The 24,431-nt window shown below is 35.3% G+C and overlaps 1 protein-coding gene across 1 annotated transcript; it reads right to left on the bottom strand.

Annotated features, from left to right (window-relative positions):
* Positions 1 to 2,322: 2,322 nt before the first annotated feature.
* LOC113119151 (tenascin-N-like) lies at positions 2,323 to 23,563 on the bottom strand. The gene is made up of 14 exons (XM_026288395.1): positions 23,458 to 23,563; positions 18,552 to 18,941; positions 17,470 to 17,844; positions 15,413 to 15,676; positions 14,382 to 14,564; positions 14,185 to 14,274; positions 8,479 to 8,742; positions 5,567 to 5,697; positions 4,769 to 4,907; positions 4,461 to 4,612; positions 4,181 to 4,277; positions 3,899 to 4,063; positions 3,654 to 3,817; positions 2,323 to 2,864 (listed from the first exon to the last, which is right to left on the bottom strand). Exons 2-14 carry the CDS (start codon positions 18,934 to 18,936, stop codon positions 2,739 to 2,741), a joined length of 2,535 nt encoding a protein of 844 aa, XP_026144180.1. The 5' UTR covers positions 18,937 to 18,941; positions 23,458 to 23,563; the 3' UTR covers positions 2,323 to 2,738.
* Positions 23,564 to 24,431: the final 868 nt, after the last annotated feature.

The raw sequence follows: 24,431 nt of genomic DNA, 5'->3' as shown, positions 1-24,431 counted from the left end.
CTCGCAACCATGTTGTTGGTTCAGAATATCAGTGCCATTGTGATTTCCTATTCGGAACAACAACGCTTGTGTGATATCGCTTGTTCAACATTTCTAATAGGATCAGATGTCAGAAATATGTCAGATTTTTACACATTTTACCTAAAATTCAAACGCTTCTAAAAGTTGCACTTAAAGCAGATCTTGAGTAAAATCATTTTCCAAAGATGCTGTAATACAAAGAGGTCAAAATCTTCTAGTGACACACTCAGCGGGTCACAATCACTTGTCCTTCACTTGAAGGATGAGAAGCATTTAAAATGAGCTGCTTTAAATGGCTTCAGAAATAGATGGTTTCCTTACAAAACAATTTCTCTATAAATATAACCTGCCTTTCTTTCTGTGATGATTTGCCTGAGAAAACCATTATTTAAATGGGGGGGGCGGGGGGCTGCATGTTGGATCTGTGATACATATGGATGGATATTTAGAGACAAGTCAACAACAGCTCCATGACACTGGTCTCATAATCTTCCTTCACAATGCAGTGAAAAAATGATCATGCCGAGTTCAAAACTCAGACTGAAAGATACACCATTATCATCAGAGTTGTGTGAAATTGAGATTGCTGATAAACAATCTTCTTGCACTTTTCAGATGCAGGGATGTTTGCAGTGCCATAATTAGATGTTTATGTAGTACTTCAGGGAATTCTGATTATGTGTGTCAGAAATGTCATGCATTAACAGTCATCATGCTTATTTTTTTACTTAACTGCTGTGTTTGACTACCATGCATTTCGGGTAAAGCAACCACTGAATTATTATGTAATTATGTAATCAGTGAGGCTGGATCATACTTGTCCTTCATTGATTTGGGTTTCTGGTACAGCTGGACCAAAGGAGAACATTTTTCATTTGTTTGAACAAAGAAGCCGTCAAGTTCTGTTTCCTGCGCTCTCCTTCAACAAACATGACAGCAAAGCTTTGATCAGTCCAGTTCTGCATGAAAATGAGTTTCAGTTTGAATGAATATGCCAAAACTGCATTTTTTTTTACTCAATATGTTACAATGCAGGTTGATGCATGCACAAAATCTTCAGCCTTGTCTTTTTTTTTTTTTTTTTTTTTGTAAAATTAAATAAAAATATATTATATTTTTCGGGCTGTATTTTGTATTTTTAGACCTGTCAAAGTTCAAATGGTCAGAAATAACTTTAATAAAATAATTTAACACAATTTAAGTTTAATCAGCATACAAAATCATTAACATAAAAAACACTACTGGCTAAAAGTATGGTTCATTGGAATATTGTAATGAGTTCCAAAAGATCATGTGACACTGAAGACAGGAGTAAAGTTTCTAGTATGCCTAGCAAGAGCTTGATAAGCTGGTTCAGGTGTGTTTAATTGGGGTTGGAGATAAATTCTTCAGGACACCGGTCCTCCAGGACCAAGTTTGGATGCCCTGCTATAGACCTACAATATGGTACAAGTGAGGTGTGATAGATCGTCTGTATATTTATATGGAAAAAAGCACTTAATGAACATTTTACACCCACGGACTGCTGTTGCTACAGTTTTCCATCACATGGGTCAGGAGGCAGAGCAGAGGGCTGAAAGGGAAATTCTCCCCTGGTTATACACACCCACAGTCCAGATCCCTCCACCCAAACAGACCTTGTTTTGTCTCATGCTCCATCTCACGCTAATGCAGAAGGAGAAGGCGGGGAGAGGAAATATAACAAACCCCATCCAAAACAGTGATTCAGCCATAGAGATGGCGTGCAGGCTGAACACAGCACTTTTGGTACCAGAATCCATGGGGCTTCTGAACAAAACGTGCTTTTAGCAACAAAATAAATAAATAAACATAACATTTCTTTAGCCTACTATTTGCCCAGAAGATGTGCCAGTTTGGCAGATGTCTGGAGACCTAAAGATGAGTCAATACAGTCCTGCTCCTACTGAGGCTGCTGATATGCCTCCTTCTGATGTCACTTCCTCTATAAGAACAGTTATTTTCCCAAACCTGCCCAATACAGTGACAATGACATTAAACTGCTTCAATATAGAGTGTAATTTTCCTAATTTCCCATCATTTTTTATTTTTTTTTTGCAGTAGAGCCAATCAAATCCAATGTGTGAGTAAAATATTTCAAACGCTTTTTTTATTTGAACAGACTTTACTTCTGTGAGAATGTGACACTTGATTTGGTGTCTGAGTCAGGAATTATTATAATACATCTACATTACACATCCAGATGGAAAACATTATATCTTAATATCTGTTATGAAACATCTTTTTATATATAATATTTGAATTAAATCATAGTTGTCAGGGGTAAAATCAAAAATATTAATTCAAAACTTTAGAAAATGATCATACAGTAAAAGTACTTTGGTCCAAAAATCTGTAATAAAATATATATATATAAAAAAACAGGTTCTATGAAGATTATAAAATTTATGAAATACACCCTTTGAGTTCGGAATGGCACTGTGATGTCAGTCATGCTACAAATGTTGTTTTGCTTTTGGATTTCTTTCATATACAATGTGCATATATAGTAAATCAAAAGAAGTATAGCATATTCTATTCGAAATCTGACTTTTGTATAATGTTACAAAAGACAGTTACACAAGCGTACAATCTTCAGAATAGAGTGGCTTTCCTCATATGAAGAACTATTACAACTTGGTCTGATCAGATTCTGAAACATTTAGGATTTTATTATAACATTTTTTGTCAAGTGATTATTAATACACAGCTACTCTCCTTTTCAATGACCTTTTCTGTCTGCCCGCTGCTCCCACTGGCCGGATCTTAATTTCTGCAAAGTCGAGAGACTGGAGGTGACCTTTCCATGGCTCCCAGTTTACTCCCTGAAAGACACAATCAGGAAAGTATTACGTTTATTTTACTAACATTCAGCTACTCGTTATTTTATCATTATATTTTTCATCATAATTTTTCATTATATTATCGGGCAGCATCATTGATGAAAGAGATTTAATCTAATATAGAGTTTTTTTTTTTTTTTTGAAAGAAGTCTTTTGTGCTGACCAAGGCTGCATTTATTTGGTCAGAACTAATAGTAAAACAATAATATTCTGAAATATTATTTCAAATTAAAATAACTGTTCTCATTTTCAATATATTTTAAAATGTTAAAATTCCTGTTTCGGCAATTATTGTGTCACATGATCTTTCAGAAATCATTCTTATATGATCTTTTGGTGCTTACGGAAAATTTCTTATTATAATTGATGTAGAAAAAAAAAACATTGAACGATTTTGTTTATATATATATATATATATATATACTTTGTTGCCTAAAATGTTGTTTTCCCTATTCCAGGAAAAACATATCTGTTAGCCTCAAAGAAATAAAGGCTGTAATAGGAATATAAATCTCCAACCAACTTGAAAGAATCATCTTAATTGTGAACTTAAGAGCTTTGATAGATCCAGAACACTGCTTTTGAATTACTGAAGCTATTTCTTTTAAGAGTTTTCGCTTCAAATCGTCCCTTCAGTGTTGTAATTTGAGAGCTCCCCCTGCTGGTTATAACATCTCATTACTGTATTTCCTTTGGCAATCTGTAGAATAAACCACACTAAAAAAGACACCCTATTTCACTCTGATTAACAACAAAATCCTCATAACTCACCATACTGTGTCTGTTGTCCCCAAATCTGCCGTTCAGATTGGCCAGGTGGCAGTTCTGGTACCACCAGGCCCCTTGGTGAGTCCGAGCACAGTTGCCAAGCGCGATGTCATTGTCTGAATCCTCCGTTGAGAAAGACGCTCCCTGGTGGTAGGTCATGGCATCACCTGTGCACAATGTGTTATTAATACCATCACTTTGCTTCAAATAACTTTGTTGGCATAATCAGATTACATAATTCCACTTACCAGCATTTCCTTTGTAGCTGCCGATGGTAAGATTAAACTTCTGTTTGGATGGTGCTACTCTGAAGTTATCGTAGACAGCATACGTCCGCTCTGATCCCAAGCCCAGATCGAAACGCACTTCATATTGTGTAGGAGTATTAGTCAGCTCATGGATCTTCTCCAAACCTGGCCAACAAAAGCATCAGAGGAGTTCAAATCAATATCTAGTTCAATGTGAAGCAAAGACATGAGTAAGTGAAAGGTTTCAATAAGCATATAATGTGGAAACTTTATTAGATATACCGAGCCAAAATTCATCTGTCAGTTCTCCAAAGCCTTTCGTATACTCTCTCCAGCGCCTCTTGAAATCTAATTTGCCGGTGTTTCGTCTCTGGAACACCTGTGATTGATACATAGGATAAATTGTTAGATACAAGAGCAATGTATACTGTGGCTACAACATGAATTAATTTAATAATATAAAAACCGGAAGAATATTTAACTAATAAAATCCTGCATTTCATGAATTCACCTCAGTATTAAATATTCCACAATAAAAAAATCATCATAACGGCATACTCACAATCCAGCCGCCGCCGTCAGTTGTCATGTCACAATACACCTGCATGGTTCTGCTACGGTTGCTGTTGACGTAGATTGTGTAGACGCCGCTCTCCATGTTTCCATTTCTCATAATCTGAGTGCAGTCCATTGGGAACGGGTAGGCCAGACGCACTAGAAATAACAGCAATACAATACATGTATGAGGTTTCTTATTTCAATGAACTTTTATATATTTAATATTTGGTGAAAATAAACTTTGGTGATCTGTTGATAAACGAGTAGTCTCATAAGGATGTGAATGAAGCAATATGCTACTGCATAAATTACCTGTGCTAAAGCGTGTCTCCACTACCCTACTCTTCTTCGTGCCCTTGTAGGCAATAAGGGTGACAATGTACTTTTTCCCCATTGTGAGGTCAGAGAGAGCAAATCTGTTCTCCCGCGCAGTCAAAGTTTTTTCCACAGTCTAAAACAATAAAGCAGAATTCAGTGAAACAAACAACAACTCAGTTTAGACATTTGACAAACGTCAGTCAGATATTAACAAACATAAGACATTTATGAATTATACAATAAATTAATTACAATAAAGTTCTTAGTATATTGGATATTATATCTAACAATTAAAAATAATTAAAAATAAATTATTCAGCAAGGATACATTAAATTGAGACTAAAGGCATTTATAATGTTACAAAACAAAAACGCTATTCTTTCAAATTTTCCTTTTATCAAAGAATCCTGAAAAATGTATCATGATTTGTTTCATAAGAATAAGGAACAATTTTTGTTGAGCACCAGATCAGCATATTAGAAAGATTTCTGAAGGATCACGTGACTCTGAAGACTGGAGTAATGGCTGCTGAAAATATTTTACAATTTAGTTTGTGTCGGTTCATAATACATTAATGTTAATTTACTGTATACAAAACGGAAATGTTTAAATGTTTTAGTAAACAAACAATAAAAATTAACCAACATTAATAAATGCCATAAAAGTTTATTGTTAGTTCATGCTAGCTATTGCATGATCTGATAATAACATATAATACCTTGTAAATTGTTGTAAGCGGATACAGAATTGAATTGAAGAGGTTTCAAAATCTGTTAGCATGTAGAGCAAACCTGCATGCTGCCATCTTCAGCCCTGTAGGTCAGGATGTAGCCATCAATATTAGCCTGAGGAGCTTTCCATGTTAAAGTGGAGGTTTGAGTCTGGACATCAATGGCTTTGAGATTCTTTGGTGCATCAATCGCTGTGGATCAAAAAAAAAAAAAGTTCAGTGGAATAAGGTTGACATCATTCAATATGTTGCTGAACTGTGTCTGGAAATTATCAGGAGATTACAACTTAATCTTAATGAGCTCTTAACAGATGAAAATTGTCTTTGAGTGTTAGCTGTTAAAAGTGTATAATTGGAATTTTCTGTGCAGAGTTAATTCAGTTATCAATACTGCTGAGACGAGACCTTAGCTAAGACCTTCGTCATGCTTCATCTGACATATTTAGGCAGTAGAAGAAAGCACGGCACAGAGCCATGATGCCTGCTTGAATCAGATAACCTGTTTCAGCCTCAATTGTGGCTGTCCTGCTTGAGCGAGAGCCTTTCACAGTCCAGATGTAGACTGTGTAGAGAACTCTAGGCTTCAGAGTAGTGAACTTGTAGGACATATTTTAAACTGCTAATAACTATAGGACTTAAGTTAGTGAACCTGTAGAGGGCGATGTTGATTTCTTCTCATATGCCCAGAACCATCAACAAAACAATAACCACTTAGGTTAGTAGGAGAATGTATTTCTAAATGAGCAGTTGACACATTCAATTAAAGGTGAAGCATGTCATTTCTTTACAAACTAATCTAAATATGCAATTGACATTGTTGTGTTTACCTTTAGTAGCTCATTTGAAGGCATCTTGAGTAAAACAGCTCTATATTTCACAAAGCAAAAGTCCTGAGATATGAAGCGATGCAACATGTTTTACAGATTACGTAATCTTTACACAATTAATAAATCAATGGTAGACAACCATGGTATATGAGAAAGCATTTTAACTTTTTTTTAAATGACACGCTTCACTTTTAATGCGCATCTCTGCATTAAAGCCATGCACAGTTGGACCTAAGGATTCATGATTTAAATCTTATTTCTGCAAACAGATAAACTGTTCAAAACAGAGAACTCTGTGTTAGTTTGCATGAGCCGACAGGGAAGACACAATTCAAAAACCTCTTTCTGCTTCTGTCGAGCTCTTTTTGCTAGCACGAGACACACATAGACAACGTAGAGAACTCCAGGCTTCAGAGCAGTGAATTTGTAGGAGGTGCTGTTAGCTCCTACTCGAACCTAATGACCGGAGCCATCTATAGAGCTGTAGCTCAGCATGTAGCCATCAATTTCAGCCTGCACCTTGTCCAACGTCACCAACGCGGAGTCCTCGGTCACCTCCTTGGTCATGAGGTTAGTAGGAGCGTCTATATCTAGAAAGCCATTTGTACAACAGGTTATAGCACAACATTGCTGCATTACAGCCATGCAGGTATAGAAAGTGCAGCAGAGATATAAGAATATGCATGTCTATGTAAAGGAATGTATCACTGAACCATGAAGGTAGACAGTTTATCCTTTTAATACTGATACAACTAGCTATAAATCCATAATACAGATATTATGTCCTATTAATTTCCATCACAGTTTGACCTACTGTAATATAGGATCAATAAAGTTTTATCTTCTGATGATGTTTGCTTCTTTACAAAGTTGAGCGAAAATTAATGACTTTAATTAATTCAAATTTGGAAATGCTCTGTGCTTATGAAAAGTGCAATTTTCTCAAATTAGAGTTCAGCTTGATTAATGCAGCCAGCAGGTTCTGTTATAATGTTGCAATTCATCACTCCACCAAGGGGACAAAACAGCACAACATGCTGCGTAAGAGTATTCTTTAAAAAATATATATTTTATGAATCCTTCTTGGAATTTATTACCTAAATGTGTTACCTGGGATGACATTTATTTGAAGTTTATTCGATTGACAATTTCCATTTAAATTGAAGATTTACACATTAAATGATGCAGTAACAAAATGCTAACACAAAAAAAAAAAAAACATTAACATGTCTGAGGCTAAGCAGCTACAGTGCCAAACATTATGAAACACTGTCATAAGTTTAGGCACCAGCTACTGTAATCAACATGATTTGATTTTCTACAAAATAAAAAGGCTTATCTAAACTTTTGGCTCCCTGATTCCAGTAAACAAAGCTTTAAATATTCCTAGGTAGATATTCCAGCCATTCATGCAGTTTGTTAAAGGCTGTATCAGTAATAAAATGCAAACAGAAATACCCAATCCTGCTCACACTATAGTGCACAGATTTCTTCTGATGCTCTTTAGACGCTATGATAAATGATATGGTAACCCAACAGAAGATGCGCATGGGTACATCTGTTATATATCCAAGTGCTTCTGTTAGGGTTGCGTTTCCTGGCTCTGACTGTCTGTTGGTAATGCACTTAGACCATCTGCTTTCGTGTCTACAGCAGCACCCACTGGAGAAATACCTGTCTTGTTCTCTTAAACTTGAAATGTTATGCAGGAGTCTTCTTATTACAGGTTTGGCGGTTTAAAAGAGCTGAAAAATTATCAGTTCTACATTTGTTAATCTTATGGAGAATGGAAAATACTAGAACATTATGGCTCCATAATACACTGTTGACAACTGGTAGGTTGCATGTGCTTGCAACGCCAAGGTCTTGGTCTGATTCTCAGATAACACAAAACACGTACAATGTGTCTGCCAAATGCAAAAATGTAGACAAAATCTCTGTCAAAAGAAATAGAATCAGGCACGGAAATGACTGCTTAGATGCACAAGGAAACAATGAACACATGAGAATGCCAGTCTTCCATTCACTGAGAAGCTCAAGAGATCAAAGAATAGTGGCAAGATCCCTTGAGGGAACGCTTGAGATGAGAAAATAAAAACAGTGAGGGTAAAGCCCCACAACCTCACCCAGAAGGTGAACAGCTTACCCGTCTCGGCTTTGGTCATGCTCTTCTGGCTGGAACGAGAACCCTTATACGCCCAGAGGAAAACTGTGTACAGGACTCCTGGTTTCAGAGAGGTCAGCTGGTAAGAAGTAGCATCTGCACCCACTTTAATTTCTCGACCGGTGCCCTCTGCAGAGCTGTATATCAGTATGTAACCATCGATCTCAGCATGAACACCATCCCACATCACAGTTGCAGAGTTCTCCGTCACCCCCCTGGTTGCCAGATTGGTTGGGGCATCAATGTCTGTTGGATAAGATAATGCAAGACATTCAGATAAAAAATAAAAACATGCAACACTGGCAGAAATAAAATTCAAAATGTTCTAAATCAACGTTTTTGCCCTTTTTTAAAACAATTTAAATGAGATATTTTTAATAACATCCATAAACAGTAAATAAATGTACTATTAATTTACAAATGTATATGATAAAAAGATTTCAGAGATTTCAAATATCTTACATTTATATTAGTATCTTTTTGTTGCATAAACATAATTGTTTTATAAAATATTTTAAATACAATTTAATATTTTCAACTATTGAACAAATATTGTTTGAATAAATAAAATATTAGATATTTAATTGATTCAAAAATATATATTTACTTTTTATTTACAAAAAAAAAAAACTTAATAAGAAAAAATGATCTAAGTCTAATGACATTTGGTGAGATGAATGCTTAAAACGTTTACACAATCCACAATATTTAACTATTTATTAGAAAAAAATATTATTTACACACAATTGCATATGATACAAAGACATCAGAGATTTCAGAGAATTTATATTTTTGTCTTTTAATGCTATATGCATTTGTGAGCAGTTCCACTGGAACTAAGAAAGTGCCCATGCAATGCAATAGAGGAAGTCAGTAGAAAAGGAAAAGCAATCATCATTTAAGCCACTGTTGTGTGACTGCAGCAAGGTTAGCTGAATGTCACCATGCTATCGGCATCATGGAAACTGATTCACGATGTCTTCCAAGATTGCTTGAATACACAGCTCTCACTTTATGCTCTCTGATTGCTTATCATTTCTGACTCGTCTAAATTTGAAACACGTACTGTAATACAAAGCAACAGTTCAAACTGGAAAGCAGACAACGCCAATTCGAAATGCATTTATGAGACACTCAAAACTTAATGATTCTGCAATTACCTAGTCAATATCTCAGCACACAAACAACCAAGTTATAATAATATGATATGTGCCAAGCAGCTCTTATCTGTGTTATTGCTTATACAAATAAAATGTCCTTTTTCAAACAGCGCGGGGCCAGAGAGATCGAGAAAAACTGCCAAATGTATCTCTATCCCTGCCTCTGACCATTAAAGTATGGTCAGATTAGAAAATATTTCTCCCAACTTTCTCAGGACTCATTTCAAGCTTTCAAGCCAAAGTACAGCAGGGGAGATATGAGCTGGAAGCACTTTTCTATCATGGAAAACTGTTTATCCATCATGAGAATCAGGGCAGAATTATTGCACAATCTGCTTCATGAGATGTGCATTTTAGATTCACTATGAAGAAACAGAAAAATGTTGCACAGAAAATGAATCCATGAATACAATCAATTGTGAGTGCACTCATGTCATCTGCAGTGCAATTAGCACCACATAAGTTTTAATACTAGAAAAGAAGCTAACTCAAGACATTCAGATTTAAAAACCACAACAACACTGGTATATTGTACATTTTCTAAATCAGTATTTCTTTTCAGTAACACTTTAGTATATGGTCCAATTTACACTAATAACTAGTTGCTTATTAGCATGTCTATTATTAACATATTGGCTGTTTATTAGTGCTTATAAAGTACATATAATGCATGACATCCATAATCCTACCCAATACCCTAAACTTAACAACTACCTTATAAACTATTAATAAGCAGCAAATAAGGAGTTAATTGAGGCAAAAGTCATCGTTAATGGTTAGTTAATAGTGAGAATTGGACCCTAAAAATAATTAATTTGCCTTTTTCCAAGGAAAAAATATTTCAACAATTTTATAATAAACAATATAATTTGTTGTTTTTCCACATCAGATTAAATAAAATACAATGATAATTTAGAGAGAATATATATATATATATATATATATATATATATATATATATATATATATATATCAGTTTTTTTACAGTACAAATTCAAATATTAAATATAGTTTAATATTTAAACTTTTTAAATAAATAGTTCAAATAATTGATATTTAAATATTTATAGAACATGATAAGTGTACATTTATTTATACAAAATTACATTAAATTGCAAACTGTGAGAAATACATTTTCAGGATAGAGTTTGTGGTGAAAAAGACATGAGGTACAACCTCTTCGCAGGTGCATTTAACAGTTATTATGTGGAGGTATTATGTATTAGAATAAACAAAATATAACTTCAATAAATAGATCAATTGTTTAACTATATACTGTAGGTAAACTATGCAAACTGGTTTTGGTACTCAAAATGGACTTTTAGTATGGACTTTTTTCTGAAGTTAATATAAAGAAAGAAAAAAAACAAAAACTCAAGAAAAAAAACAAACACCAAACCATTTTTTTAGTTATTATTATTATTTTGAAAGCCCTTCTTTAAAAAAAAAAATAATTGTAAGGTAGTGCTGATCAAGATGTGAGGTCTTGCTTACCCACTTTAGGACATTAAATTATTTGAAGATGTCCAATCCAATGATTCTTTCCACAGAACAAACGATGCCTTAAACTCCCCTGTGGTGGCAGAACTACACCTGATTGTAGGAAGTGATGAAGGGCACATTTAGGGTAGAACAAAAGTACCAATGTCTGCAGCAGAATGAATGTCTTAGTAGAAACGTTCCCTACTGAGCCATTTTGTTCTTTTTATAGAGGCAGTCTTTTTAGTTAATTTAAAGTTGTGTTTTTATGGTTCCCAAGAACTTGAAAAGCTCAACAGTGCTGTTCAAGTCATTGATGCTAAAAGTAACCAGGTTGGGGGGCATTTGATCACTTCAGGTCAGTTTGAATGCTATAGTTATTCAGTCGTAAAATGAAATTCTACGTTAAAGAATATGGTTACCCTAGATTGCACCGGATAACAAGAAGATGTGTTGCACATGTGCAAAATATGCCATGGCTGTGAGGAAGCATTGAAAAACAATTTCCTGTTCCTACGGATTGGTCAGACGAAGTGTAGGAGTAACTGGTGAGGTAATCTATAAGTTGCTGAGTGGATAATACTGTACTGGAAACCTCTCTAATGGCTTCTGTTGTTGTCAGGAACAGACTCAAAGGATGCACTACTACCCTTAAATATAAAGGCAGTACTTTTGAAATTGAGAATCTTGCTGAGAATCTCGCTGAGGGTGACATCAGTGGGGTCCAAAACAACACTGGGACCCAATGAAAAAATAATAATAAATAAAAATTGCAAAATATGTTTGTGTTCATACAAGTTTGGAATTAATTTTCATTTTGGGCTATCCCTTTAAGGAAGGCTTGGGGTTCTAAGAACAGAAGGATCTTGATTAAAACAACATCTTTTTTAAAGAGTAGACAGCTTAAACACAAATACTTACTTATATATTTGCCTATACAGTTCGGTTACAATCACGTTTGATTTACCATTTTGTTTTATTTTTGTACTGTTGATTGTTTTCTCCTTGAGACATCACCACACTTGTCTCCTCAGACAAAGCAGCCCTACACACGTCTGATTAGCTGACTATGAGACTTGGCAAACTCTAATTTATCCAACTCAAGCACCTTTGGCTGAGAGCTCAATTCCCATAGGTAAATAGCCTGACAAAGTAAACTATATTTATGCTTACAGCAATAATTCAAAGCCGCAGATGTGGAATACAAAATCTAGCAGTTCCCTGCACTATATTTGATAAATTAAAACCACCCTCTGCACATAACTGTGGTTATGTATGTTAAGTTTTCTTTGCAACCGTAATTTATATAATTCTAAAGGGATGATCTTATTATTGAGCCAAACGCAGTGACGCATAAATGTTAAACAGGGAATATTACAGCTGTTAACCAGACATAAATATTAGTCCAAGCATTTAGACTATGAAATTTAAGGCTTCATGTTTTCTCTTGGTTCATTTCTCTTGGTTCATGTCAAATAAATTTTGATAAATAAGTCGCACCTGACTATAGGAAATTTAAGGCTAAAACATGACATATGCCTTTTAATGATTTGAGGGCTATTGATAATTTTCGCTTTAATAAGGGGGATATTATATGGGCACTCCTTCAAAATTATTCAGCAACATTTCCAAAAGCCACAGACATGCACGAATCACGTATTTAAAATACTTATTTTTATTAGACATCATTGGGCACTTTTTAGGGAGATTTACAGACCACTATTTATTTGATTCCACATTATTTGACAGGTTTAGTTAGTATAAAGATCTTGTTGTTGGCAGACTATCATTTCTAAAGCACTGGAGCACTACCTTTAAATATCTGCAGCTCCAACCACTAAGATACCTACAATAAAACAGAAACCAATGCCTCTAGGGTTCTTCCTGAAGATTTGTTGGTTTTGGACATGTGTACTTTTTCAGAGCAAGTAATGTTAGAACTGCCTCATTTAAATAGCCCTGGGTAAAATAATAAAACGGATTTGTTTTTTTGTTTTGCTTTTTTTTTCAGTCCAGGAAGCAATTTAATTGATTTATGGTCACAAGGAAAATATCTGTCTTATGCACTGGGCTGAAAAGATTTTAACTACCATTGGACACTGAACCCTTTCAGAAGAAAATATTTTCTGAGCGTAAAGCATGAAAGCATGAAAGGACTCCCTCCATTAAAAGATTGTTGTGGCAAAGAATTTATCTCTAGCATCAACATCAGAACAATAATCTAATTTCTGCATCTATTTGTCTCTGTTATGTTTTGCTTTCTTAAAGCTGCAGTCGGTAACTTTTGACGTTCTAGCGGTTAATAAACAGAACTGCTTGCGTGTTGCGGAAGGACATTGTAGCCGGAGCTACTTCTCTCTGTTTATGTCTATGAAGAATCACAAAGGTACTGGGTTACTCCGCCACGGTACCCCGAAGCAATCTAAAATAGTCAGAATATAAACACTTATTATAGGTGCACCCTAGTGATTCAGGACAGGCTAAAAAAACACGGTTTGGATAATGGTTTCATGGTGTACTCGCTTATTATATACATTTTGTATACTTTGAACAGAAAAAAAAAGTTACGGACCGCAGCTCTGATTGGTTGTTTTCTTACCGGGAGCGGTGTATTTCTTCAAATGGCAATAGGACCACTGGGAGGAGCCAGAGGAGCTTGATTTTTTTACAGATTATTTGTCTTACATTCTACTGTCAGGACATAATGACAGGCTTTACAAATATGTAAAAAATAGATTTTTACAAAAGTTATCAACTGCAGCTTTAATGTATTTCTGCAGATTTTGATGTTGTCATTTCTAGGTCAGGTTTCTCCTACATTGTGAGCACCAATATCCCTGCAAGATTAATAAGGCATTAAATCACCTACAGTGTGGCACAATGAAGTGGCTTAATAAACATATTAAATATTCATATTGTAAAGTAAAAAATAATGACCTAAAGGAAATCTAAAAATGTGAAAACATCCCAACTATGAAAGAAAAACTAAAGTGGTGTCTGGAAATTTTACTTTACACTTTATGCATTGCTATCGAGGTAGATTACTGACCTGTGACCCCTGTGGCATACGATGGCTTGCCTTCCATTTCCCCTATGATTGCTTGTACGCCTATCTGATATTCGGTTCCTGGGTTGAGGCCTGAAAAACACACATTCATGTTGTTCTTACTACACAGCTACTGAAGTCAATACACTCTGAAGCTTAGGGACCTGTGACTGCAGATGGATGCATAACACCGGACTGACCTACAATGGTATGCTTGGTTCTGGCCTCTTGGCTCATTGCCACGTTCTCCTGTCCTCCCTGACCATCAAGGCTAGCATGGGTCAATTTGAAGTAGTCCACAGCAATCGCAGGATTCTTCCAGTCCACCTGGATAGAGTCCTCTGTCTGGCCCAGCACCTTGATTCCTTCAACACCAGAGACCTCTGAAGAGAAAACCAGATAGGGGCAATATCTCTTATGGACAGTAAATGGAGAAAAAGCGTAATGGTGCGCTAAGTTGTTTTTACCTGTTTCAATGTGCAATATGACAACTGTGTATAATCAGGCATATATCAGAAGTGTCTTTAGACTTTAGTGTCACATGAACCTTCAGAAATCAATATGCTGATTGATATTCATTTGTATGTGTGGGTGTGTGTGTGTGTGTTATTTTTTCTTAATTCTACAGTGATTCTGTGTGAACAGATTTATTTGATACATATTAATGCAAATCCTTTGCCATTTCTTTCATCTTTTTTATTTGATGTCTCCGGTACTCTTCTTACAAGCATCTGCCCTTAACATTCTGCCACCGGATGACAGAAATGAGTTGCAGACAAGGGCCAACCTACACTTTCATGTGAGAAGGAAATACTTTCAGACATTCAAACTCTCTGTTAACTGGTGACAGACAGTGTCCAATGCTGGCCATTCATCTTTGTCGTTACATCCAGATGATCAGCACTTTCTCATGGGAGTCTAATGTGCTGTGGGGAGTGTATGACTGACCACATCAAAATGTTGTAGTGCTCATCCCATTGTTGCACAACTGTAAGTATTCATTTCCTTGAAAATGTGTTTTTGGCTTTTCGCTGAACTCTACCAGCTGGCTTTAAAATGAACACAAATACCACTATGACAAAGCCATTTTACTGAACTGAAATGAACTTTCATTGTTTACAAAGTATTTAGACAACAACATAATATCTATTTTAAGCTTTAAATAAAAACCGAACCCTCAATACTTCATGACTGCCAGTATATTTGTAGTATTTTAGGCAATTGGTCTTACCAGTCGTAGCCACTATCTCATCAGATTGACTTTTAATGCCTCTGATGACAGCATACACCTGCACTATGTACGTGACTCCGGCTCTGAGGCCCGTGATTAGGTAGGAGTTTTTCGTGTTTTCCACCCGGACATCTTTAATGGCTCCCTCGTCTCCCTTTGGATAGTAGGACAGGATGTAGTACTCGGCCCCTCTCACAGACTCCCACTCCACCAGCAGAGATTCATCTGTGACTTTGATCAGACGGAGACCTTTTGGTCCTAGAACTGAAATATGAAGAGATGTTGTCAACGAGCATTCTTTCACATCAGATTATTTACTAGTTTTCTATGCATTTGGGTCCTGTTTATTAATTAATAATTTGTTCAACCAACCAACATTGACAAACAGACCAAAATATAAGTCGATATTCATTGACAATATTCATTATTGAATACAGGGCCCCAGTAGCAAACCAGGAGCTCCAGAGTCAGACAGTCAGCAGAAGTTTCCATTAACACATTATCCACCAACTTAAAACTAAAAATAAAGGAGACGGAGGGTTTAAGGAAACTGCAAGAGAAAATACATTTCTTACACTTTTTGAACAAAACTGTAGTCACTTTTTATGCAGTGACTAAGCCTGTGGTGCAAGCAGTAGGTACAGTAAATTAATCTTTAACATCTGCACTTTGTTGATCTACCATTAAGACATCCACCAAAACCCACTTGACTCTTTGTGGTCAGAACAAAGTTGCCACACTGATCTTTTGATGATCGACCACATTCATGATTAACATAGAATTGTTTCATTGTGTTTTCTCTGTTTTTCATACAGGTCTCATCGGTGTGAGTTTGTAATCACTTTCACATAATCCAGTAGGTCTAGGCTTGCAACATACATTATACACTACTGTTCAAAAGTCGGTAAGATTTCTGTTGTTGTTGTTGTTTTGAAATAAATTTATGAAGGATCATGTAACACTGAAAACTGCAGTAATGGCTGATAAAAAATGAGCTGTCCCATCACTGGAATAAATAGCAAAAGTAGATAAATACCTCCTAATATAATAAACCTATATTTTTATATTATTATTTATTTTATTTTATTTTTTTGCTTCTGGTGTTCAAGGTATAATTTTTAAAGCATCATCCTAGAATCCTTGTGAGATTTTACAGGTCAGAAATCCCCATATATGCAAGAATGAGTGTGGTTCAATAAAAATGGCAGTTCCCTATAGCGTTAGATATGGAAAATCTTTCAGACAAGTTATGGACAGCTGAAACCCTCGAGTAATATTCCAGAGCCAATTAGTGTCAAGATCATGAGACTGTAACAGACAAATTGATCTGTTTGACTAGTTTGCAGTGCTTGCTCTTACATCCCTACTATTATCATTCTTGGAGTAAATAACGTGCCCTAACTCCATTCAAAACCATTTCCGAAATTTTTGCACCAATGATGTGTCACACTCTAAGGCTCTGGCCATGGCTTATATATTTTTTGAAGCTCAGCTCATCTATCCATGCATTCCAACTCTGAGGCACTCACTTCTATCTAAAGGTCTGAGGGCAAAACGTGTGGAAAATGCCCTTGTGCTAATGAGGCCTATCTTTAACTGTTTTCTTCCAGCAGGAGACTGAAAAACGAGCATTTATATGAGCAAATGTGCCACCTCAAAGTGTTTAATTAGTTGTTATATAGTTGATCTTTGGAAAAGCAGAGGAGTAGCAGTACGTTTACTTTGTAAATATTGAAATAATGAACTAGAAAAAAGGTTCCACTTTGTTTTCTTGTTTGTTTTTTGTTTGTTTTAATTTAAAATTAAATATTATTGGAGTATGTTTTAAAAGATGTTTATGTATTTATTTATTTATTTATGTTGTTGTTGATCTACTTCAAAAATTCTTGTTTAATTCAGTGTTACTTGCTGTTTTTTTTTTTTTTTTGTAAAATATACTAGCAGTTTCAGAGTGAAAAATTACAATTATTAAAAGATTATTTTTAGTGAATCAAGCACAATTAGGACATTTATATTCTCGTCAGAATTTCCTGTAAACCAGTTTAGTAAAATCTTACCCATGGAGCAGTCAATTCCAAAGAATCCCTCATCGCAGATGCACTGTCCATCCACGCAGCGTCCATTTCCTATGCAGTCATTCGGACAGGTGACGATACTGCAGTCTTCTCCTGAGAATCCACTAAAGCACACGCATTTGCCATCCACACATTGGCCTTTGTCTTTGCAGTTGTTAGGGCATGTGGGCTGGCTGCAGTCATGGCCGGTGTAGCCTTCATAGCAGACGCAGCGTCCGTCAACACAGCGGCCGTTATCGTTGCATTCGTCGGGGCAGGATGAGATAGAGCAGTCTGGAGCCTCCCAGCCTGGGTTACACTTACAACTGCAAGAGTCCTGCTGGTATGTGCCATGCCCACTGCAGCTAGTGTCCACACCTACAGTAGCAAAACAGAACAGTCTTAACATATTTCACCTGCATGAGATTTTGGAGGTTGGGGAACTCAGATATATGGACCAGGGCGAAGAATCACAGATGTCAATGTCTCTTTATAAGCCCTTTAACTAAGTTGTTGTTGTTGTTGTTTTTTTTTAAGTTGCAAACACTGTTTTTTCTTGTTCAAATTCACACTTATTAGGGTTATATAGATATTTTTTTATTTCAGTTCAATGGTATTCCTTTCTAAAATTCTAAATTCAAATTTGAATTTTAGCTCCTGCTTGATACTTTCATTCAAATTCAGTTTAAATTTACAAATTGAACTAGAATTATAAAAAAGCATAATATTTTAACTGTTTTAAACAAAAGTGGCACATTCACAGTATATTACAGATGCATGTTCTTATAAAGGCTCTGGGTCTAAGTGCAATATAAGTCAAATGTGATAAGGGATGCATAAGACAAAAAGCAATACTAAGTCACTGCATTTTGTACTTCATTATGCACTAAAATATTTAACTATGCGCAAATGTAAAAAAAAAATTAAAACTGTATTATTTTACTGAAAATTTTAGCATGAATCGATTCAACTAGGTTATATTTGAGGCATATTCTGATATATATATATGGTTAACAGCACCAAATTAGTAACTTGATTTTGAGTTTTTAAAAATCAGGGAAAAATCTCCAGGTTTGTATTATTACCTGACCCTCCTCTGCAGCAGCCCTGAGCGCATTGGCTCTTTAGGTAGGTGACTTCCTCCTCCAGGCCATTTACACGGTACAGCAGGGCTTTGAAGTCTTCGGAATCTGCACATCCACAACCAGCCGACTGCAGACGTATGTTGTGTTTGAAAACAACGTCATTCTCTCCATCCACTGTGACTAACTGTCCTTCTGAGGCCTGGTCCTGGGAAAGCTGAACCACCTGAGAACCCTGCTTGCAACCAGAGTCAATGCTGTAGACATGGCTGAAGGTGACTTCTTTCTCAGCAGGACCCAGCTTTTCAGAGAGCACAAGATGGGACACTGCAAAGAACATCCCTTGAAGGAATAGGCCTCTCTTCAGCCCGTTGAATCTTACAATCATGGTTTCTGAAAGAAAGCAGAAAGACATGAATCCTGGGGGAATCTTATGATGATTGCGTGGTTAAATTTACAAGCATTTCTTTCTTAAAATATCAAACTTTCCCTATGGTTTGCGGTCCCACCTTCCAATAAGGAGTTTGATTTGCAAGCTGCACACACAAAAATCATTGTGCAAGACATCGCATTATTTTTAATGGAGCGCAATCTGTTTTACAAGGCCAGTTTTATAGATCTCTAATCCTACAGTAGGAACTGGGCAGACCTTATGTTTCAAGCACATCTCATCCAAACCATAATTGCACATCCACAACCACAAGGGCTTCTGGGAGCAGAGAACCCTTCTAACTAAATGATGTAATCCCCATGATAATAATGTCATTCAAAGGTTTGAATGCATCTTTATTTAAAAGTAGAAGTTTTATAAAAGAGAAAGTGCATGCTTAGAAAGAGCCACCAGGGGTTTGTTTGCTTTAAAACTGAATTAAAATAACTTGTTTTTCCTGAGCACCAGTGGAAAATAGGCCCCAGCATCCTAAGTTAATGTAATTCATTAGCAGTAAGCGTCTGACCGGATGTCGGATGATGTAGTTAATCCAGTAAAGTTAATCATAATTGGTAAATTAATACTGTAAATATGTATAACTTACTTGATAAATGATAGATTATTCTAAAATTAAAAATTCTTAAAAAATATATAAATGTATAATTTTTGTATAAATTGTTATAAAATAATATAAATAAAATGTTAAATAATATTTTATTATTTTAAAAAACTGTTTAAATGTCAATCTACAATAAATGCATTCCTCTATAAATAAATATAAAAAAATACAAAACAAACAAACAAAAAACATAAATCTAGCATCCAATCTAGTCCAATATAAGGACCACAAATTATTACAGCATTCTTATATAAACTTATTATAAACATTTAACATGTTTATTATTATTTATGAAATAACAAATACTGAATTTTATCAAATAATATAATTACAATATAACATAATATGTCAGGTATTTAAATAACTGTTTAAATTTCTATTTTATTATTCTATACATTATTCTGTAGATAACTATACATCCAGTATAAATATCTAGAATAGGATCTTGGGCATACCTCTATTAATATAAATAATATATAATAATTAGCCAATCTAGCATTAGATTGTCGTAGATAGACAGCACATAGAACTTGTGATTTAAAAATCCTGAATGCATGCAGAAGATTAGACACACATTCTGTATCTATCTGTATAAGTGATGTAAAGGTGAGGGCCCTTGTGAGCCCACAGGACCTAAAATGACAGTCATCTTCCCTGCCTTTAAAGCCAAATAGTTTCATTGACATTGCATAACCAATGAAAACAAGACATTAATGTCTCAAAGCCACTTTACCTTTATGGAATTGATGTCTTTATCAATCATAAACTTAGATTATAAGCCACGACACTGTGATATTGTGATACTGACAACCAGACAATTACAGTAAATGGCTTAACATTTCAAAGTATGCTTGCACCACAGTACTCAGATTGAATTTGTCTTTTTTTTCATCATTTATTCATTCCATGCTTTGTTCTGAACATTAAGGACATCTCTGTAAATGTGGCGCTTAAATATAAACATGGAACAACACACATCAAAGTCCAGAAGCAGATGTGGAATGGCAGAAATGCTGAAATGAGAAGACAGAGAACTCCCTCAGGACTGAGGTAGAAATGTGAACAGAAGCACAGAAAAATCTGGAGCTCATGCCACACAGATCCAGAAAACACTGCTGGCGGCTGTTGTTTTTGACAGATTCTCTTTTGCAGATGTGGAGAGCTATTCCATTGCATTAGTCTAAGAAGACTGAAAGCTGACGGCCATTCTGTGTTCAGAAATTTCCAGATAATAACATTAAATAAACCAATAAAACAAGATGAATCATCCACTAAATCCAAAATGTCCCATCCAGCCAATGCAACCCAGATTCATATGTATATACGTGCTATAATCAACCTCAATACTTACAACAAGAACTACAGCAAAGGCACAAACAAAATGCCCACACAGATCAAAACAATAATCCAATAACAATAACCACATAACAAATCAGCAACACAGTTCTTATGAAATGGTATATTCAAGTCACTTAAGAAGTTTGTGACTATTTAGGGAAATAATGTTGGTCTAACATGTGTTTTTAGATTTAAAGTGATTCACATGTGACTCAAAAGGGACTGTGTACTGGAACAAAATATTTCCTTCTCCATTATCTCTTCTAATTGATACATCTAAATAAGGATATTCAACTCACTGGGTAACATTTAAATAATTAACCACTGAACTCAAACAGGCAGGAGAGTCTCTCCTAATTAGATTGGATGATGCAGTATTAAGGCACAGAGCAGTGAGGTCCATCACGTCCTGCCATAGCCCACATCACAAGCCCAGACACCAAACACATGCTACTGCAAGCTGCAAGGCCTTTGAAGGTCTTGTTTATTGCTTTTTGTCAGAGGCTTTTATTTCATGTGCACCATTTCTTTTTTGTGGTTTTATTTGTCTTGGAAAGCACACTGGAAAAGCCTGCCAACTCTCTTCTTCCACTGCTACTGAGGGGATGTTTGAGCCTGCCTCATGCACATACAAAAACACACAAAAAAAGATGCTATGTTTCTACCATTGAACAGACAATACAAACTGCCATGCAACAACCATAAAATACTTATTGCCCACATTTTGCATGTGACTGGCCAATGTATGACATCAAAATTGCTGATCACAGTCCAAAAATTGCTCATGAATAATGTTTCACTCTTAACTGTTTTTTACTCATCCAGTGGACTGCACTGTAAATTTACACACACACACACACACGTATATGGATGGATGGATGGATAGATAGATATTATTTTATTTTATAGGTAGGAAGGTATCAAATGAAAATTAACAAATACATTCTAAAATAAATAAAAATATCTGGAATAATAATTTGTTTAAAAAAAAAAGTATTAGGCTAATTAAAACTATAATGAAAAAAATCTCATTATTCCACCCATGAACTTAACTGATAAAAAATAATAAAAGAATAAACTTTTTTATTTATTTTAGCAAAATTAGTGTTTTTAATAATAGTTAATATTAATATTAACATTAATAAGAGTTAATTTTACCTGTTTTCATCTTAAATATTGCTAATAATACAATTAGGAAAATATCTTTAATAATAATAATTATTATTATTAAAAGGTTTTGCTTTTGTTTTCCTAATCATCTTGAATTTTACACGTTTTTGCCAATTTACACCCAGTGATGTTTGAAAATGTATCTTCCATTGAACATTTTAGCAAACCATGCTCAATATAGTCTCTGCAACAAGATGTTTAACAGTCTGGTTCAAGACAGAAAAGATGCAGGCTGCTAAGTGGCCGTTGACTGTTTTCTGTTCAAAATTTCAACGCTGTGATTGGGACTCATTTATGCCTTTTAGGAACTGAAAGGGCAAGGACCTATAATTCACATTTTGAGTTGGAAATAAACTTTGTGAGGTATGAGGGCAGGAAAACAGGCAGCCAGACTGTGCCATGCCATGCCCTCTCCTATATAAGACAAAGACGGTCTGTTTCTCTGAATCTAAAGCAGAGCTCCAGTTGCACCATTGCTAAAAAGATTTAGGGCTTACCAGTGCAGAGAAGAGAAGAGGAGGAGAGGTGAGGAGTGCAGACTGCAAGCCATAAACAGCAGCACTAGTGATTTCTCCCTTTTGCTCTTCTGATGAGAGCTGAAAGCAATTAAGCTTAAGTCTAGATACAGACTCATTTCCTCTCCTCAGTACGTACCACTGGGGAATGAAACCACAGCAGACTTACAAGGATCTGTCAGATTCCCAAAAGTGACTCTGTTCGCTTGTATTGTGTAATGTGCAAGGAGCAAATAGTAAACCTTCAGCGGGCTGCGTGCAACATCTGCTGTTCATCTGATCTGGGCTTCTGATAATACCTGAAGATTATTGTCTTAAATGACAAAACACTATGGATGGTTTCAGTGTATTTATCCTGAAGAAGTATACATTTAGCAATAACTCTTAGTCTGAGCATGAACATTAGACCATAACATAAATATAAAAAGAAAAGAAAAAAAATTCAAAGCTCAAAAGTTAAGATTGCACTGTATTCATGCAATATTTCTATGTGATCTGACCCTAAGAAAATATATTACTTTAATTTGATTCAGACATGTTAAATTATACCTTGTAGAAAAATAAAACTAGATGTTATCACATAACATAACAAGTACTTTTTTATATAACCTGTCAAAACATGTTTACAGTTGTGAATATCCATAATATTAATATTCATTAGCAAGAATTTGCAAATTAGAAAAGAAAAGCAATTCATTTTTTTTTTTACAAATTGTAAATCACTGCATTAACATCATTATATAATTTAATATCAATTAAAAATAACTTTTTTACAGCTGTAAAAAAGTGAGAAGCTCATGCACATGCAACAATGAAGCTGTACTGTAGATGCCTTACCCGAGAATATTGCCTGCCACAGTATTATTCCTGCTCACTGACGGACGCTTATTAGTGCAAGCACCTGTTTACAAGCTCAGACCGGCCATTCAGCAATGTCTCGACTCCTCCAACTCTCTGCCTTCAAACTGTTTAAATGTCCTCATTGCAGCCACGATCCAATGGCCTGCCTGGGTGTGGCTACCTCCAAAACTTCACCATAGAGGACCGAACTGATGGAGGTAATGAGACTCTTCTCTGTTGTACATTGTCCGGAACTTATTACAATACATATATGAAACACAAACTTAACAGGAGTGGACCATAAATACCAGTAGCTCTCGCAGGTAGATTTGCTAACACTTTAGAATAGGTAACACTTGTTAACTATTAACTACGACATTTCTCTCAATAAATTCTTCATTTGCTGCTTATTAATAGTTAGTTAGGTGGTTGTTAGGTTTAGGTAGGGTAAGATTAGGGATGTAGAATAAGGTCAAGTAGAATAAGGCATTAATTAGCACTAATACATGGCTAATATTCTAGTAATATGCATGCTGATAAGCAACTAATAAGTGTTACCTATTCTAAAGTGTTACCATAGATTTTAATAAACACATTTTTTATGTCAAGGATTTTCTTACAGTAGCTGCACTAATCAATCTGTTTTCCAGGAACTGTGGTATACAGCTAATGAAGGGCATGTAGAGCAAAAAATCTACTTGAATGCAGCACCACATGGTTACAAGAGCAATATTTTATGTTTTCTTACCTGAGATTTTCCTCTTGATTCCAAAACTGGAATTACTTTACAAATGGAAACTAATTCCTAATCTAATTTACACCTTTTGGTTTTGTGCCGTCTGTGAAACATGTGCAATGCAACATCCAGAATCAGAAATCAAAACTTAAACAAATGTTTCTTCAAAGTAATAAACTTGAGCATAACTAGCAAAAACTTAGTTAAACATGCATCTTGGTTTTTTCCCTGCTGC

This window comes from Carassius auratus, chromosome 2 (genome assembly GCF_003368295.1).
Source record: "Carassius auratus strain Wakin chromosome 2, ASM336829v1, whole genome shotgun sequence".
NCBI classification, from domain to species: Eukaryota; Metazoa; Chordata; class Actinopteri; order Cypriniformes; family Cyprinidae; genus Carassius; species Carassius auratus.
This window is presented reverse-complemented; position numbering and strand designations above follow the sequence as displayed.